The sequence below is a fragment of the Lissotriton helveticus genome, chromosome 8 (genome assembly GCF_964261635.1).
Source record: "Lissotriton helveticus chromosome 8, aLisHel1.1, whole genome shotgun sequence".
Classification (NCBI taxonomy): domain Eukaryota; kingdom Metazoa; phylum Chordata; class Amphibia; order Caudata; family Salamandridae; genus Lissotriton; species Lissotriton helveticus.
Window position 1 is genome coordinate 332,559,087 of NC_136069.1, and position 18,764 is coordinate 332,577,850.

At 44.7% G+C, this 18,764-nt stretch overlaps 1 protein-coding gene across 2 annotated transcripts in view; it reads right to left on the reverse strand.

Annotated features, from left to right (window-relative positions):
* ATP8A2 (ATPase phospholipid transporting 8A2) overlaps window positions 1–18,764 on the reverse strand; it is a 1,791,179-nt gene that overhangs the window by 1,050,399 nt on the left and 722,016 nt on the right. For both annotated transcript variants that reach the window (XR_013599395.1, XM_078655985.1), the window contains exon 24: window positions 8,545–8,717. Coding sequence is in view for 1 of the 2 variants with exons in the window: in XM_078655985.1 (XP_078512111.1) it covers window positions 8,545–8,717 (173 nt within the window). In the remaining variant the exon portion in view is untranslated. The remainder of the gene's footprint in view (window positions 1–8,544; window positions 8,718–18,764) is intronic.

Sequence of the window (18,764 nt, forward strand, 5' to 3'; positions counted from 1 at the left end):
AGGGCCAGGGGCTTTATTGCTAGCGCTGTCCATTATAGCATCCTCGACCTCCATTAATGTGAAGGTCAGGGGTTCGGTGTTATTGGGTAGAGCAACGATATCCGAGGAAGTTACAGATATAGCATAAATTTGGGAAAAATGTTCTACCCACGCCTCACCTGTTATGTTACAATTTATTGGGTTAATGTTGGAGCCAAAAGATCTTAAGGACTTGACCTCTCTCCAAAAACCTGTGTTATCCTTTAGTTTGGCAGTACGTGTGAGAGATTCCCAATAATTGATCACTAGAGCCTCAGATCTAATGTATAGGGCAGTTTTGTATTTTGATCTTAGTTCTCTCACTGTTACCACGTCCCTAGGGTTAGTTTTCAAAGCAGCCCTCAGGTCCCTATTGGCCTTAGAGCATGACTGATCAAACCAGTGGGGACCATGTGCTGTGTTCTGCCTAAATGGTTTGGAGGATTCTTTTTTAATGGCCCCACATAGATTGCCAAAGGCATCAACCACATTTCTACCAGAACTCGTATGTGACAGACATATCTCTACAATCTCAGGGTGTTTTTTGATTACTCTTGCGAGAATATCTTTATTGTCCACCCCTTTCCAGATTAATCTTAATCTGTCAGTGGACAATAACAGATTATGTGGACCACACTCTAACTTCCCTGCAGCCTTCATATTTTGTGGGATATGTAGATATATTCTGAGCGGATAGTGGTCGCTATACGCGGAACAGATAACTTCTGCTTTTAGAGTTATATCACTTAATTTGAGGCAAGTAAAAATGTAGTCAATCGTGGAAGCACAACCATGACCTATGAAAGTGGGTGTTGTTGGCCTATTATCAATAGAACCTGCTATTTCCATTGAATTTACTAGGTTGCGGGATGCTAAAAAGTTTTTCAGCTCCTCGCCGTTTTTACAAGGTGGGCTCCCACGATACATGTGGGCATTGAAGTCCCCTCCGATGCAAATGCCATCAAAGGGCCCATACTTTTGACCTTCCCTAATATCATCGATAAAAGCAAACAATAAAATAAAATTAACATTGGGACGAGTAAAAAAATCGTTATTGTAGAAATTAATAATACACAATTTCACTCTGTTAATGTACGTTATAGCCATAAAACAATTACCCGGTGTGGGGATCAGTTTAGTTTGCACCCCGGATTTTATTTTGGACCAAATGGATAGGCCCCCACTGGGCCGACCCATATTAGAAGGTAAAGCCTTTAGGTTATAACAGCAGAATCCCTCCTTTATCGGATCAATTAGACACCAAGTTTCTTGTAGCATCAGTATATCACAGTTGCAGTCAACCCAATTTAACCATTCCCCAATTTTCAGCTTGGATTTCAAGCCGGCTATGTTCCAGTTAACAAGAGATAATTCAGGGACCAAGGACGATTGTTCCTGAGTCTGAATTTTTTTACTTGGAACAATTCGTGACATAGCTTGCGTCAAGACTTGGGGAGCAGCCTGGGGTTCTAAGTGAGGTGTCGAAGGTGATACAGCAAGATTAGTCAAAGAGGGTCAATCTTGCATATCCAGGTCCGACAGGGGTGCATATCTGTTAAACATCTTAAATTGAAATGGAGCGGTTTGGAATTGCATGGGCGGTTGCTGGCAATACATAGGCGGTGCTTGAAACTGACTTGGGTGAAAATGAGGTCGCATGGAGGGGGGCCGGGGTTGTATTATCATTTGTCTGTAAAAATGACTCAGAGGTAGCATAGTAACAACGGTAGAAATGGCAGAACAGTTACTATGCCTGTTAAGGAGGTTTCTCACAGTCCCTGGGTTTTGAAAATTAAGGACTATGCAATCGCCTTCCTTATCTTTGGTCAAAGGCCCGACCCACGACACCCTGCGTACTGATAGAATCTCTCTGGATATATCATATCCTACACCCTTATGCTTGGTCAGCCAGTCTATGCATTTGTTACGCAATTGCACCCATGATTCCCCCTGATCTTCCCTTAATGGTGGTATTCCTGCAAGGACCAAAACAAAAGGGCATGCATCCGGAGGCAGATGTAAGGCCGGCCCTTGATGTTTAAACGGTTTGCTTGGTCCTTGTCGGCCTTTACCCTCATTATTATTAGTAACCACTGGTCTAGATGCTAATGTAGTTTGAATTGGACCATTGGTATTGTTACCAATAGTGGAAGTAATATTTTTTCCTGGAGCAGGTGTGGGGGTAGATTTAGTTGTTGCAGTGGGTAGATTAGACTTACTCCATTGTGACCCTCCATTGATTGGTTGGGGTTGAGTAGTAGGTGGGACAATAGGTGGAATTGAAGTCCCAGAATCACTCATAACCCCACCCAAGACGGTGGTAATTTCCTGCTTTTTCAGGGACAATGTGTTATTTACAGATTCCAGTTCTTTTAAGAGACGGTCGGCTCTAATTTGATCCAAGATGACAGACCCCTTCCTTTTTGTTTCTCCATTTTTAACTAGGTTGTCCAATCTGTCAAGTCTTTTAAAACATTATTAAATTGGCCGATCATTTGTTTTTCTAGCCGATTAAAAACAGTGTCCACTATAGTTTCAATGAGATTCACATTTTGTTGTGAGAGATTATAATTATCCCCCATTAATGTGGTTTGGGTCCATACAGTATTGGAATTCCCACTTGAGTGAACAATGGAAGCTGCAGCAAGTCCATCCATGTCTAATAAGTCTTTGTCCTCCGTGATAACAACAGTTGAAGGCCCCGTAGTTTTTTGTTTCTTCCACAAACTTTGTGGGGTGGGCTGATTCTTATGAGTTAGATGTTGTTTCCTTTTGTTAGCACCTTGCTTAACGGTACCTCTTTTACGTTTCCCCCCTCCCTGTTTGTTGCTATGTTCCGGGCTATCCAGGGTGATAATATCGACCTGTGAAGCCATGGTGGTAGTAGGTATGACATCACACATTGACATTGAGATAGCAGGAGGTGTTGATGTCAATACCATATTTGAAATAGCCACAACTGGTGTTAGGGAGGTAGAGTCTGAAGCAATATAAGTAACAGTATTTTCGTCATCCAAGACGATAGGCACATTTACAGAGGGATAGGATGGCTTAACCACAGTAATTACAGGGGATACGTGTATATTTCCATTTGTGCTGTTTGTGGCACTCGATTTAGTGTTAGTGGTGAAAGGACCCATGGAGAACCTCCTCTCGGTCTCCACTATCTCATTAAAAGCTGAATCAATCAAAGTCTCAAAAGATGTGATGAGGGAGGTGGGGGTATCGGCACCCTGGGTTGCAACGTCAGTATTCATGTTGATAGCCGCACAATCACCCAATGTAGTAGCGGATAAGGAGCTCACCTTTGAAAACGATGTTAGGGAGGTGGCCCGTCCCGGCCCCTGCTGTCCACTGACGGCCACAGACGGCCCGCCCTCTGCCCGGGCTCCGCCCGGCGCCGTCCGCGCGCGCGTCCGCGACGCGGAGGGAGCTCCGCGATTTTGAGCACCTCCTGGTGCGCGGGACAGGAAGTGGTGGTGGTGTCCGGCCGCTAGGGATGCTGGGAGCCGTAGTTCCACCCCGCGGCAGCCGAGATGGTAGGTGGTAAATGGCGCCGTCGACGGGGGTCACTAACGGCGTCAGGAGCCCAGCGCCCAGCAGCAGCAAGCAACAGCAGTGTCCCAATGGTGAGTGCGAGTGCGTTTCACTCGAAGAGCTTTACAATAGTCCCCGCTCCACCGAGGGAGCTCCGCGATTTTGAGCACCTCCTGGTGCGCGGGACAGGAAGTGGTGGTGGTGTCCGGCCGCTAGGGATGCTGGGAGCCGTAGTTCCACCCCGCGGCAGCCGAGATGGTAGGTGGTAAATGGCGCCGTCGACGGGGGTCACTAACGGCGTCAGGAGCCCAGCGCCCAGCAGCAGCAAGCAACAGCAGTGTCCCAATGGTGAGTGCGAGTGCGTTTCACTCGAAGAGCTTTACAATAGTCCCCGCTCCACCGAGGGAGCTCCGCGATTTTGAGCACCTCCTGGTGCGCGGGACAGGAAGTGGTGGTGGTGTCCGGCCGCTAGGGATGCTGGGAGCCGTAGTTCCACCCCGCGGCAGCCGAGATGGTAGGTGGTAAATGGCGCCGTCGACGGGGGTCACTAACGGCGTCAGGAGCCCAGCGCCCAGCAGCAGCAAGCAACAGCAGTGTCCCAATGGTGAGTGCGAGTGCGTTTCACTCGAAGAGCTTTACAATAGTCCCCCTGCATGATATAATATAGCACGCCTTTTAGAGTAAATGTTCGCTATATGAAACCTTACAGACTACGTCCCCGGAATTTGGGAAACGCCTGCAGTAACACAGATTTCCCCAGTAATTCCCCATCACATAGAATAAAACTCATAATAACCGGATAATTTTGCATCCTGGAATCAGGGTCCTCAGGGAATTGATAATTCTGGTTGCATAGTTACCATATAGAAATTCCCAGTAGATTCATAATGAGGGCCTTAATGTTTTTTTAATTTGTTTTGTTATATTCATATTTTGGCCAAGTAGTGCTCATTGTTTAAACAAACATCCCTTCAAATTCATATTTTAGGATGGTGTCATCCCAGTTTCATAGTTTGCAGTGCTGTGTCACCCAGATAAACCAGTACAGAACAGAAGATACATTTGTGATGAAAAGGCATTATTAGGTTGGTCTTGAGGGACATTTAAATTATTTTAAGGTCATTGTCTGCAATCAACAACAATGGAATCAGGAATGTAACATCTGCGTGCATACCATGAGTAAGTCTGCTGCAATACTAATCACTGTGTCCTAATGGAGCAAGTAGGCCTAAATGCAGGCGTAGCCCACACTGAGGACATGGAACTCTCCTAGGCAGGCCAATGTGTATGATATGCCTTCTAGCTGAGCATCTGGCGGCAGCAGTCTTGACTGCGTTTCATACAGATTCACATACACATCAGTGCATACGGTTCATGATTAATGACTGGATCAGAGAACACACAAACTCTGCCTAATATATAATCCTATCAGCAAAATGGCTAAATGTCCCGTGTGACCTTGGTTGGCCAACGTGTCTCTGGCACTTGTACTTTCGATTTCCAATGGTAAATTTGCCAGGGCTTAATTTGTGCAGGTGGTGAGCAACTTCTGGCATTTTAGAGGAACAGAACTTATATTTTTATCTTCACACTTTGATCCAGAGCAAGACAGAAAAAGGCAAGAAAGGGAGAAAGACTGAGGAAGACAGGAAAACTGTGACGAAGGGAGAACTATTGGTTGAAGAAGAATTTGAAAGAATGTGATCAAGAGACACGAAGTGTAGGATGTGCTCTTGAGAAACTTTGGGCGCCACCTCTAGTGTAAACATATTGCATCTTGAGTATCTGCATGTCCTATCAGCGAGTGAATTTTTTCCAGGTGGACTTTTATATAAATGGAAAAGCACAGATGGCATCATTGCAAGTCCAGCTCAGCAGCAGGGTATGGAGGCTAAGACACACAAGCAGAGCTTTGAGCAAAGGGACTACGCAAGCAGGCTTCACATCTGGCAGGGTATATTAGTTACAAAATGCTGAGCGGTAAAATACACTAGTATCCAATATACCAGCAGTGGGAGAAAAGTTACATTACAAATATGAATCACTTTCTGTGGTCACTGGAGCCAAACTGTGATCAATCTAAAGCCAGACTATGTCTTGAAGAGCTCGAATTCATTATTTTGTCATCAGAGTACCATGCAAACAGCTGTACAAACCATCTCTATGATGCATCACTCAAACACAGCATGGTGTCACACCAGTAAAACCCATTCATAAGCCATTTATCAAGAAGACCTACACCAGCCTTTTTCCTTTTTCAGGTCGAGCCTGGGCCTCGCATGCGCTGCTCTGCGAGCCATGCTGTATTGGAGTATGTACTTGAAGCCCCGCCCACTCTCCGCCTCTATTTGCCATTGGCTTGTGTCATTGTCCTTCGTAACTGCTGTCTTCTGATTTCTAATGAGGCTTGTTAGTTCCTCCTTAGTACCGCCTTGTCTTCATTTGTAACCTCCCATGAGAACTGGCCCTTTTACTTCGGTTGTTACACAGAACGTCTTCTTTAGTCTGTGAGCACAATTTTTTTAATGAGTTTCTCTTACTGCAGGAGGGCCTCTCATGGCAGCTGTGACCACCGGCGTGTTTATTGTACCCGCAGCAAACGGGCAGCTCTTCAGGGGCCATGGGAGACTCATGGGGGCAACTCAGCGATGGCATTGTAAATAACAATGCCTTTTATTTAGGTTTTAAAAACCAAAACATAAATAAAAGGCATTGTCATTTACAATGCCAATAGCTCAAACTCGCATAAATGCGAGACCTATTGCATTGCAAATGCTTGTCATTATTTGGGCCTTGTAGACCAACTGCTACTCTGCATTTCAGTGTCTAGAGCATCAGAAATATTCGACTGCTTCTGTTCTGGTGACTTCTTATGCTATGCCCCAATTTTCTACATTCTTTATCATCACTGACTTCAGTAAGGAAGCATTTCTCTTATGAGTGCACAGAAAAATTAAATGCCTGATGTCTGCTAGCCTGAACATTGTAGCTGAATTGATTAATTAATTAACTAGAGAATGTAGTTATAAGCAGCCTTGTGCGTTCTTGAACACAGTGGGTAAAGACTAGGGTGAGGTGTCCAGATGACTATGTCAATAAGAATGCAATGCTCCAGTTTCGGATTTTCATTTACAAATCATTATTTTCGGTTAAGCTTGCTCAATTGGATAACAGAAAAGGAGGAGAGCTTTAACTCCTGGTACAGAGTGAGGTGCTGGGCCACTGACCATTAGAGGAGACTGCACTGCACATCTACCCTGCAATTCTGAGATTCTGTGCAGCCAGGTAGAAAGAGAGTCTTATGTTCATTCATTCATTAACAGTTGTAAACTATGTATTACTGCTTACTACTTACTGTTTATTCACGTTTCAAGCATTCGTCATGGTTTTAGCTGGTTTATGCCATTGTGATTATTTTACATTTTATATCAGTATATTTTTAAACAATGTGTTGTATTTTTAGAGACTCTACTTCCCTCTCATCTAGAGTTGTGGCCTGTCTTTCCTTGGGTGGGCTGGCGCACTAGCCTGTGGCTCTGCTGCCGTCTTCGGGATTTTTATTGGTGCACTGGCTGCCCCTGTTCTACTCAAGTGCCTTTCCTTGGCTGCACGCGCCGCGCATGGCTCGCGCAGCGACGAAGAATTCCACAGTGTCCTTCATGTGTGAACCTGTCTCCAGTAACAAGAACATCCGGGAGGGCTGCGGATACTTCTGGCCACGCGCCGCGGCCCCGGGCCTGGTTTATCGTTGTCATGGTTGTTTATTTCTCCTTGGACGATTCGCTTGACCTCTTTCTGGGCAAACAGCAGTGGATGTTTTGCAAATAAACATCGCATCCATATTCATGATCAGAAAATGAGCGGAGAGTGTTCCCTTTTCAAATATTAACACATTGCAAGGGAACAGTAATGCATTTGTTGCAGACGAGCTACTGCATTATAAAGCACAGACCCAGAACATATTTTTCCAGTGGCCATGCCCCTTCGAAGTGCAAATGCTTAATGGTGGATATTTCAGTAGCTGTGCAGAAATATCAAATCTGGGCTCGTCTTAATAGCACCCAATAGCACCTTCCTTGAATGCACTATTGACGTCATTGTGCATTCGTCACGCTAAACTGAATACAAACACCTGCCTCCCTCCTATTACTCTGTTTTACTTACTTTAGCCTAATATATCTACTCCCATTTAAATGCCTCTTCTACTTGGGTTTAGCAGATCTTTAGCACTCCTAGGATTCCTGTTTCCCATACTTGTTAGAGAGTTGAAATTAATTCTCATCTCACTTCTCTCTTTTGATTTACCACTCATCCATTTTCTCCTTTAGCTTCCTTTTCATATTTGTCTTCTTGCTTTAACTTTAAAAATATCCCCATCTTGTCTCACACTCCCCTTTCTGTTTGGAATTCACTTCCATTTCTCAGTTATGCCTCTCAGATTTTTCTTTTTCTTCATCTCTCCCTTGTCTCCAACTCCTCTTTAATTTCTTTCCTAGAAAAAACTCCTAAATAATAGAAGGCTCTACTAATGCTTATTCAATTTACCTTAATCTACTCTCCTTTTGGAATCTCCTGAAATTTATGCACACCAAATGCTTTTTCCTACTCACCCTCGTCAGTATGTACACAACTCTTGAACTTAAACTGTGACAATATGTGTTTGGTACTACCAGCTGCTATGTGCAAAGGCAAACCTGCTTTGTAAAGATAGTCCCATTAACAGGAAAGAGGTGTGGCGCCGCGGCCAGGGCGACTGACGCTGGAATCTGGGGCTCACGGTTCGATCCCCGGCACAGGCCGCAGGTCAGCCCAGCACTATGTGACTCAGGGCAATCGCTTGCTTAATCTTCCCGACGGCCCCCCGGCGCCAGGATGCCTTCGAGTAGTTGTTTGCGCTTTACAAATACTGGATTTACATTTTTTAAATGACATGCAAAACAGTTCCTTGAGATCTGGACCATGCTTATTACAGCACCTTCCCATTCCTACCTGCAGCAGATGACAGCCTTGCATGAGAGCGCGAGGTCCAGGAAGCACTGGCGGACTTCGAATGACAGAGCGTATTTTAGAGTTTGCCCATCAATGATGAGCGCCAGGTCATTCTCTTTCCCCAGAGACGTTCCAAGATTTGTGCAATGTTGAGTCAATTTTTCTCTTGTTGCCTGAAATACATATGCAAAAAAGATACATTATTTAGTTTTCTCTTGTTGCAGGTAAAAATGTGCACGATGAACAAACTAAACAATGTCAGCATAAAGCATGGATAGTGTTATGCAATCTCCTCAAATGTTAACTATGTGCATCATCTATATTTAATAAGTGTGTCCAACCGATAATTGCTCGCATCCACTCAATGTAGCCATCAAGGAACATCTTAAGACCATTTCTAAAGTACCAAAAATCAAGACAAAAGTTATGTTATCTGGCATCTGTATAACAGCCCACTGACACTAGTGTAGCATTGAGGCTCTCCAACTCTCCAGAGTGATTACAGGTAGACCGCCATATTTGCTTGCAGAAATGTGTGTTTGTCATATGACCTAAATAGGTAGAGCTGACTGCATGAGCTCATGACTCGTCTGGTTGTGAGAATTGTCAATCTCCAAACAACAGAATAACAGGATACCATTTTTGGATATGTAGCACCTCTTTAGCCAGTGGCTGATGAATTAGGTCCTACTCCTCCTTCCCCTTTACTTGACATCACTTAATTTAAGAAGGATTCTTTTCATAGGACATTGCCCTTCGGCAGCACAAAAGGCAGGCACTTTTTGAGTCATACTCTACGACAAACTATCAAATGAACACAGGATAGCGGTGATCCTTGAACTACTAAAGTCCTGCCTCAGTTACAGCAATTCTATCCACTTGGGACTCGCAAAGAAACAATGCTCACAATTCAAAGAGATCAAAATCATGCTTTTTGCCTCATCTTTATACTTACACATTCTTTGAGGGCAAAAAATCCTTCCAGTGGAATCTGATCAAAGACAGCTCGGACTTCCAAGCTCTCAATCAATCAATCAGGGATTTGTGAAGCACACTACTCACTCGCGAGGGTCTCAAGGCATGGGGGGGATTTGAGCAGCTCCATATCATCTGAAGAGCCAAGTCTTGAGGCTCTTCCTGAATGCTTGTAGTGTGGGGGTTTGTCTGATGCTGAGGGGAAGTTCGTTCCAGGTCTTGGTCGCGGTGTAGGAGAAGGCTCTTCCTCCTGTTCTGGATGTGTCGTATTTTGGCCAGGGCAAGGTCGGCGGAGCGGAGGTTTCTCTTGGGTGCAGAGAAGGAGATTCTTTCATTGGGCTATTGGGATCTGGTGTTGTGGAGGAGTTTGTAGGCGTGAGTGAGCAGCTTGAAGGTCACTCTCTTTTCAACGGGGAGCCAGCGGCGGTCTTGTAAGTGATGGGTGATGTGGTCTTGTCGTTGGATGCCGAAGACGAGTCTAGCTGCGGCGTCTGAATGGTTTAAGTTGGAGAAGTAGAGATCTGCTGATTCAGGCATAGAGGGTGTTGAAGCACATGAAAGATACAGCGGTGACCTGTCTGTTCATGGTGAGGGCGGAGTCGATTACGATGACAAGGTTGCAGGCGTGGTCCGCTGGTGTGGGAGGGTTGCCGAGGGCGGTTGCCACCAGGTGTTGGCTCATGTGGAAGGGGTGGATCGGAGGATGAGGACTTCCGTTTTCTCAGAGTTGAGCTTCAGGCAGCTTCTGCTCATCCAGGATGCAACGTCTTTCATTCCTTCCTGGGAACTGTGTCTGGTGATGTTGGGTTCCTTGGTGAGGGAGAGAATGAGCTGGGTGTCATTGGTGTAGGATACTATGTTGAGTCTGTGTTTTCTGACTATGGTAGCAAGGGGGGCCATGTGGCTATTGAAGAGCGTTGGGCTGACTGGGGATCCTTGGGGTACTCCACTGCTGATCTCTGTGGGTCGGAGAGGAAGGGCGGGAGTCTGATTCTTTGAGTTCAGCTGCTGAGAAAGGAGCAGATCCAGTCTAGGGCAGTACCCTTTATGCCAGCTTCATGGAGTCTGGCGGTTAGTGTGCGGTAGGAAACAGTGTCGAAGGCGGCCAAGAGGTCTAGTAAAATGTGGGCAGCCATGTAGGCTTGGTCGAGAATGGTGCGATGCATTCCCTGGCAGCTAGGAGGGTGGTCTCAGTGCTGCGGTTTCTGCGGAATCCGGATTGGGAAGTGTCGAGGATTAAGTTGGATTCGATGAAGTTCGTGAGCTGGTTGTTGACGATCCTTTCGGTGACTTTGGCTGCGAAGGGAAGGAGACAGATGGGTCTGTAGCCCTTGAGGTCCGTTGGGTCTGCGGAGGGCTTCTTGAGTAGGGGCTTGACTTCTATGCATTTCCAGTCATCGGGGAACGTGCCCGTTTTGAGGGTGCAGTTGATAGTACGTCATAGTTTGGTTCCTATTGCGGAGGCGGGTCTGTGGAAGATGTATGGCGGGCAGGGGTCAGTGGGGGCTCCTGAGTGTATGCTCCTCATGATCTTAACAGTGTCTTCTGTGGGGACAGGGGTTCAGGCGGTGATGGTAGGCTGAGTGGCATTGTCGGTGGTGTGTGTAGTGTCCGTCACTTTGTTCCGTTCATCGAAGTTCTCGTAGAGAGTCCTGATCTTGTGATGGAAGTAGGAGCAGAGTTTGTTGCAGAGGTCCTGTTAGGAGGGGACGTCGAGGAGTCGCTGGGGGGTTTGGTGAATTCTTGTATGATGCTGAAGAGTTCCTTAGAGTTATGGGAGATGGAGAGGACTCTGTCCTGGATGAAGTTCTTCTTCGTGGTTCTGATGAGTTGGTGGTGTTCTACCATGGTGGTTTTATAGGCGGTGTGTGCTTCTGAGATTTTGCTGTTCCTTCAAGCTTTCTCTAGTCATCAGCTTGTGTGCTTGGAATCTCGGAGGTCGGTGGTGAACCATGTGGCTTCGTGGTGCGTTGTCGGACTTCTGGAGGGGGGAAGTCTATTTGTGCAGTCGGTGATCCATCTGTGGAGTTTGTTGGCTGCAGAGTTGGCATCGGTCATGGTGGGTGGAGGAGCGGAGTTGAGGGCAGAGTTGAGGTGCTCTTCAGTGATCTTGCTCCAGTTCCTGCTTGGGGGCGTGGTGTCGGCTTGTGTGTGGTTGGTTTCGAGAAGGAGAAGTGAACACAGTGGTGGTAGGTCCAGAGGGGTTATGTGGTGTGGCTGAAGCAAATGCTGTTTCAGCCTGCGAAGATGGGATCGAGGGTGTGTCCTGCCTAGTGGGCGGGGTTGGTGAGAAGCCCATCTCAGTCTGATGTTGGCGAGGTAGTCCAGGAGGGCAGTGGAGTTGGTGTCGCGGAGGTCGTAGAGCAGGAAATTCAGGTCTCCAAGAAGTACGTAGCCCGTGGATGCGAGGGCGTGGGGCGCAATGAGGTCTGTGATGGTAACGGTGAACTAGATGCGTGGTCCAGGTGGTCTGTAGGCAAGGGTGCCGCGTTGAGGCATTCTGGGGTTGATCTGGAAATGGAGGTGTTCAATGGGGGATGAGGAGTTTTTTTGTGCTGGCTGTAGTGAGTCGGAGGGAGTTTTTTTGTGCTATGCTGGAGCTGGAAAGTTCTATGCAGCCTAGCCTTGCCCCTGGCTACCTCACTAGGATGTCTCTCTGGGAAGGGCCCGCAGGAAGTGCATATGGGAAGAAGGTGACACAGGCACGGCCTCTGAACCCCTGCATTCCATGGACTTAAGGCTAGAAACACTGACACCATCACACCCCTGAAACAGGCTCTAAAAGGTGGGTGAATGTAGCAGTATTTGGGTCCCATCACCTGGCTGTACTTCTGCACACCTGCCACTGCTTCCAGAGTATCCTGGCCGCCTGGTCTAGTGATAAACTGCTGATGATACAGCATAGCTGCCATCTAAAGAAGCAAAAAAATCACTGTGTGAGGAGAGGGCGGGGCTTTGGAGGGGGTCTTTTACCCATGTGTTTTGGTTAGTAGTGGCGTTGAGGTTTGTGGTGTTGAGAGGAATTATGTGGGTTGGATTGGAGTGGTTAGTTGTGGAATTGTGTGGGGTGGAACTGTGTGGTGTGGAGTGGATTTGTGTTCTTGACTGGTTATTAAATGGATGATAATGGATCACAACAATCCTGCAGGACAAGGCTAACACTATTCATCTAATGCCACTAAGAAAAGGCAGTCGGTGACAAAGGAAGTGGGTACGACAAACACGTTAATTTTGAGCAGCAACAAGATCAATTACTTACTGCAAAAAACACTTTTCTATAAACATGTCATAAAATCACCTAGTCAAAGTGGACTTTTAAAATCCACAATATTTCTAGTTTGAGGAAGAGTTAATATTTTACAATAGAACATCATGACTCTTTGATGACAGGTGCAAGTCAAAAATTCAAAGATAATTGTCACTAGGCCCAAAAAAAAAAAAAAAAAGAATTTACATTATTTCATTTACAAGGAGTGGGTGCATTAGTGAACTAATGTTTAGCTTCGATAACATTACAACTAATATCAACAGAAATTTGAAAAAGCACAACGGCGTACACTGACCAACATCCTGTCTAAAGAGGTATGTATTTATCTCAAAATCATAGTTTCAGATTTATAGCGGCAAATGTTTTTATTGTTTTTCAATAAGTATCACTACAGCTCAATGGAATTTTCCTTACACTGCTTCCTCCACACCTCAAATGTACAGTAAAGCACCATATTCATTCACTGATACGCGCTGTACATCTTCCAAAAATGTGCAGTACGATAACTAAAGTAATGTATTTGACCTCCATGCTGAAAAATCAGAAGTCTGAAGTCCTTGAAAACAGCATGCCTCCTTCAAAAGCTGGCAACGTGAATGACAACATGTACATACCTATATGCGACAGAGTAGAGGCACTCTGCCTCTATGTCAAGGTCTTAAACTTGGACGCACTCAGATTAGAGTGAGGGCTTTTTCCCCTTAGGGCCCCTTTCCTAGTTAGAAGAATGGCCATTCTGGCTGATCAGTCATTGATAGAAAAGGAAACGTGTGCAACTTCCCTCTTTGCAGCACAATGAAGAACGTTTCTGTACTGAGGTGACAAACTTTGCAGTTTACGCTTAAGAATCAAATGCACTGCAATGCACCCGAGTTGAAACGCGCTAAAAAAAAAAAATCAATTGACTACAGATTCTATATTATTGACCATGCATTTACAGCAGTATACTTGACTGAGGCTGACTGGGCTGAAACTAATAACTAAAGTGTTTACCAAAACTTTTTTGCTTCTAGAAAAGCGCACACTGAAAAGTTACAGAAACAAGCAATAATCAAAAAAAGAAAGCAAAAGCAATATACAGAGTTACAATGGTACCACGCAGTGTCACTAGAAAAATAATTTAATTGGGGTAATGTAGAAAAGGGTGGGCAATGCAAGCATGTATATCGAAGAAGCCCACCATGGACCAAAGGGTCCTCCATAGCACAGACACTGAAGACAGTTTCCATGTGGGAGGGAGGAGTCAAATTCTTACCCATTGCACAGTTATTTTCTGGATATGTTGCCACCATTCTTTTGGGAGATGTGGTGCATGTAAATGACCGGACTGATTATCTTTGAGAGGAATGTGGAAACACCTGTAATGCAAGCTTCCACGAGACCGAGTCTGCAGTGAAAACAGTTAGTGATGTATTCCATGACAGAGTACAGGCTGGGTGGCTTAAGTCTGTTCAAAGCATCAAACACTGCAAAATCACGGCCAGCCAGGTTCGAGTTTTGACATCGGCTCAACATCCTGCGATTGTGAGTAAATCACCTAATAGCATGCAGCTTAAACAATCAATAAATAATAATGCGATGTCATAAACAGAAAAAAAAGCCGGTCGGAAACCAACACTGTAAATTGCACGGTCAGGTTTGAGTCTCAGCATCGGATCAACATCCTGCGATTGTGAGTAAATCAACTAATCGCATATAGCTCAAACAAAAGAAAAAATATCATTGAATGTAACAAATGTGTCTCCATGCTTATGGTTAATGCCAATACGATTTAAAAAACATGCTGATCGGAATGAAAAGAACAATGTAGAAACAAGCACTACGCAATTGTTGCTGAAGCTGACATTCCGGACACACGGCTTGTCAAAACAAGCCCAAAGACAAGAGTGCACCGAAAAAGACATCAATTAAAAAAAAAGAGTAGGGGAGACATGTAACAGGGGGAGTAGCCATGAAGTGAAAAACACACCCAAAGGCAGGACAAAAAAAAGCCAATGCCCCACTCAAAAGGCATGGATTTCCAAATGGCAGAAAATAGAACCAATGAAAATGGTGGGCGTGTTTAAAGCCCATACATGAGATAAAGCATGTTTCAAAGACACAGCGCATATGCTGCCTAGGCGTGACCTAAAAAGGACCTGTTCCCAGGTTGCAGCTGCCAGTAACCTCTGGCAGAACATCAGACTGATGCCATTCCAGGCATCTCCAAGACGTTCAGTACTGGAAACTTTCACTGTTACAGGTGGTTCATTTTGATCTCTAAAAGCTATGGAATGTGCTTACTTTTGACTTACTTGGTGATGTTTATATAAAGTGCAAATGTAGTTTGAAAAATGCTGAGCACGTTACATAAATGCATATATATTTTTAACATGCTGTAAGCATTGTTGTACACAATAACAGAGCTTTCAAATCTCATAATTCATAGCAACTTCTATGAGGTAGGAGGGCACTGGTGGGAAGCTGTTGGGGTGGCAGTGGGAAGCTGTGGGCACTCCAGTGGGAGGGGCAGCAGTGATCTGAGGTGTAAACTGAACTAGGTGACACTATGGGTCAAATGGTAGAGATTGATCTTTCCTGTGGGCCTTATCAGCTCATGAGAATGGCATTGAGTGGTGGTAAGGCAATGGCGGTGACTGGCATGCCTGGCAGGGCAGCACTTAGGCTGAGACATGAGGAGGGATGGTGACCCTCCTCCACTCTAGCTCATTAGGACGAGCATGCTAATTGTGCTGATGCAGAGGAAAAACATACATCTTTGAGGATACACGTTTTTTTTGCGGAGGGCTCTACTCTCGTTATTCTATTTCTAAATCTTCTCAATGCCTCCATAATCTTTTGCCAACTTTCTAGTTATTAAACACTTCTAGGACAATAAAAGCAAAGCAAGCATATATGTGCATCAGAAACGTAAGGTGCACAGCAGCCATCTCTTCTTAAAGCCTCTCCCAGGGCCGACCAGAACAAGGCTCACATCAAGCAAGAGAAGGCATCTAGTTGCAGAAGTTAGCCGCATAAACTAACTGTATATGATGTTCCTGTTCTGGAAGCTGGAATAGATTTTTCCTGGTTTGCCTCTGTGAGACAAGATGAGATGACACCTACTGGCTAAATTGCTGTTTGGAACCTGAAGACCTGGCTTGATGCTCACTAAATTCTGCCACCTTCCCTTTATCCCCTAACACCCCTGATCACTTCTCTCGCAAAGCTGATAGCCCTTGAAACAGCATGTATCTCAGTATGTAGCACATTAAAATAGCAGACCATTCTATCCAGGATGCCCAGTCTTTATCATTTCATTTGAGTCTCCAACAGCTGATGTTATTGTATTCGGAGAACCTCCAGCTTGCTGTAATGTACGTACAGCCATAAGGTAAGTGGTCTAGCTGACACCAAATTATAGAAACCAGGGTATGCTCTCCAGGGTCATGTGCAAATATCAAATTGGCGAAGTTCGAAATCTCACCCTGCGCACTGACACACATTTGCACTAAACATATCTACTATGTGAGCCACATTATATACTATGCACTCCTTTGGGTGAGATGTGGGAGCATTCAAAACACATTTTGCTCATTTTTAGTAACAGTGACTGATGTCTGTTTTTCTCTCCATGTCTCACTCACAGCTGGAGCACTCATACAGAATATAGGACAGCACTCTCAACAAAACAGATGGATTGTTCTCGGCCAGCAGAGCACAGAGCCAGGGAAACAGACGCATTCAGCAGAGTTCTGGGTGTGTGGCCGTAAGTAAGATATATGTAGCACATGCATGATAGGGGTGAGCATCACAAGCACTCCCAGCTGCTTGCAGTACCCCTGGTTCCAAATAGGAAACAAAAGTACCAGCTGGAAGTAAAACAAGCATTGACAAAGCCAATAGATCTGGCTTTAATTGGTTGCACTCATATCCTGATCTCAAATGGCCTCTCTTCTATCTCCCCTTCTTCCACATGTTCTGAAGGATGGGCTGCACAACCAGACATTTTGCATGGGCACTCTTTCGGGTCTCCAAATTCCCTGTGTGTGAACTGTGGATTGGTGCTCAGTCATTCCGTTCCCGATTTTGCACTTCAGCAGGTAGGTATGGCCAATGCTGTATCATCCAAGCTATATCCCCTCTAACTCGGTCCATTAGGGAGTCTCTTTTATACGCTTTTGAGTGTTTCTGTCTGCTTTTGGTAATAAATCTTGATTGTGCAGTTGGAGATACCATACAACCGAGTTAGGGAATATTTAATTTGCCTAACCACTCTCTGATTCAAGATCCACCTTTTACACTAAGGCTTGAAATGTGGTCACTGATGCCTCCATCAGCTACCCTCTGCGGGCAAGGAGCTCTCTGTCGCGACCGTTTGAGGTGGCAACTGAAATGGAGGTGCTGCAATTTAACCTCTTACTTGGTATCTTGGCACATTTGCACCTTAGCAAACACTCACAACCAGTGGTCAAAGAACAAATATAATATCTGCTACATTCAGTGCCCGGTAAATCATGAATCTCAAATTTTGGAAACTCATGTTTGAATAACTAAAGTTATTCTAAAATGTCCCCAGTTTGTGCACTTTAAAGGTGACAGATGTTTCTTCTTCTAAACCTGCTGTTCATTTGTTAAAATAGCTGAGATGGAGAACATTGCAGATACAGATGAACTGCGATCTTGCAGAGACATGACGCTGGGAGCCTTGTTTCTTTATTGTTTCCTTTGTATGTTCCACATAGATACAGAAATACATATAAAAGCACTAGACTTTCAAGATGTGTTGATTTTAGACAAGAGTGTCTCTCTCCTAGGCCCGCATGCCTTGCATTGAAGAGTGCCTTTGCCGGCCTCTTCACTTCTATCCATTCAAATACAAACTGTTTTACTGCTTGGAAAGAAAAGGGGTTCTGCAGTTATTCTAAGCTACATCAGAAGAAGTCAAGGATATGAAACATTAAATCACAGTATCCACATCATGCTTAGCCCAAAACAAAGGATTAAACACGATCATTCTTTACGTTTTAAATTGCTCTGCTGCAATGGCAAACCACTCTTTCCTTGTCAGAGTTCCTCTCAAATTATTTGCAAACCTAGTGTTTCAAATATGAAATGTGTAGGCCCAATAATTAAACAAAGGAGAGCAATTCAGTGTACAGTAGAGGTCTCTCACAACATTTGGTAACTTCCTGCCGGATGAGCTAGTACACAGGAGTGTCAAAAAGACAACAAAAGGCCCCAAATGTTCTTGTTACTGGTGTCTCCATTGACTTTAACGTGTAGTGCTCGAGGCTGCCATCGCAACCAGCACCTCTGCACCCAGACACCACACCAGGGCAGGTAAAACCTAACTGCTAGTGGTTCTATGGCCCTTGGCCTCTAAGCACCTTAAGTCCAAGGGCTGAACCCTAACTACAGTTTGCTAACAAGCTATGTCTATATTCTGGGCTTTTGAAGTAACATCTTAATTACTAACAAGTGCAGAGTCATTTAGGAGATGGCCAATTTCCTTTATAAGTCAGAATTTGGATGAGTTCTAATTTCCACCTTTGGGGTCTACGTTCACCGAGTTCACTCCCATTTTAAAAGTCAGCAGAATTCTTCAATATATGTACTGAACCAACGTTATTCTTGTATAGAATACATGTGCTCTGATAATCAATAGACATACGCATATGAAAGTGATTACAATCACCAAAATAGTAAATATCAGATATAGTTCCACCATGTTGCTAAGAACAGTATATGCAAGCATATGAAACAAGGTAGTGGTCAGGCAAACTCTTAGTGTGTCTAGGGTGTTGTGTTGAGTGCTACTTACCGAAAAGCATCTTCAACACCTCATCAGGGGTAGCAAGCGCTATAAAAATGCAAACTTTTTCCCTCTTCTATTCCTCCACTATCCTTCTCAATTCAAATAACAAACGAACATACCCACCATTCAAATTTTTTATATTTCACTATACTAATTCACCACAAATCCTTAATGGGTTCC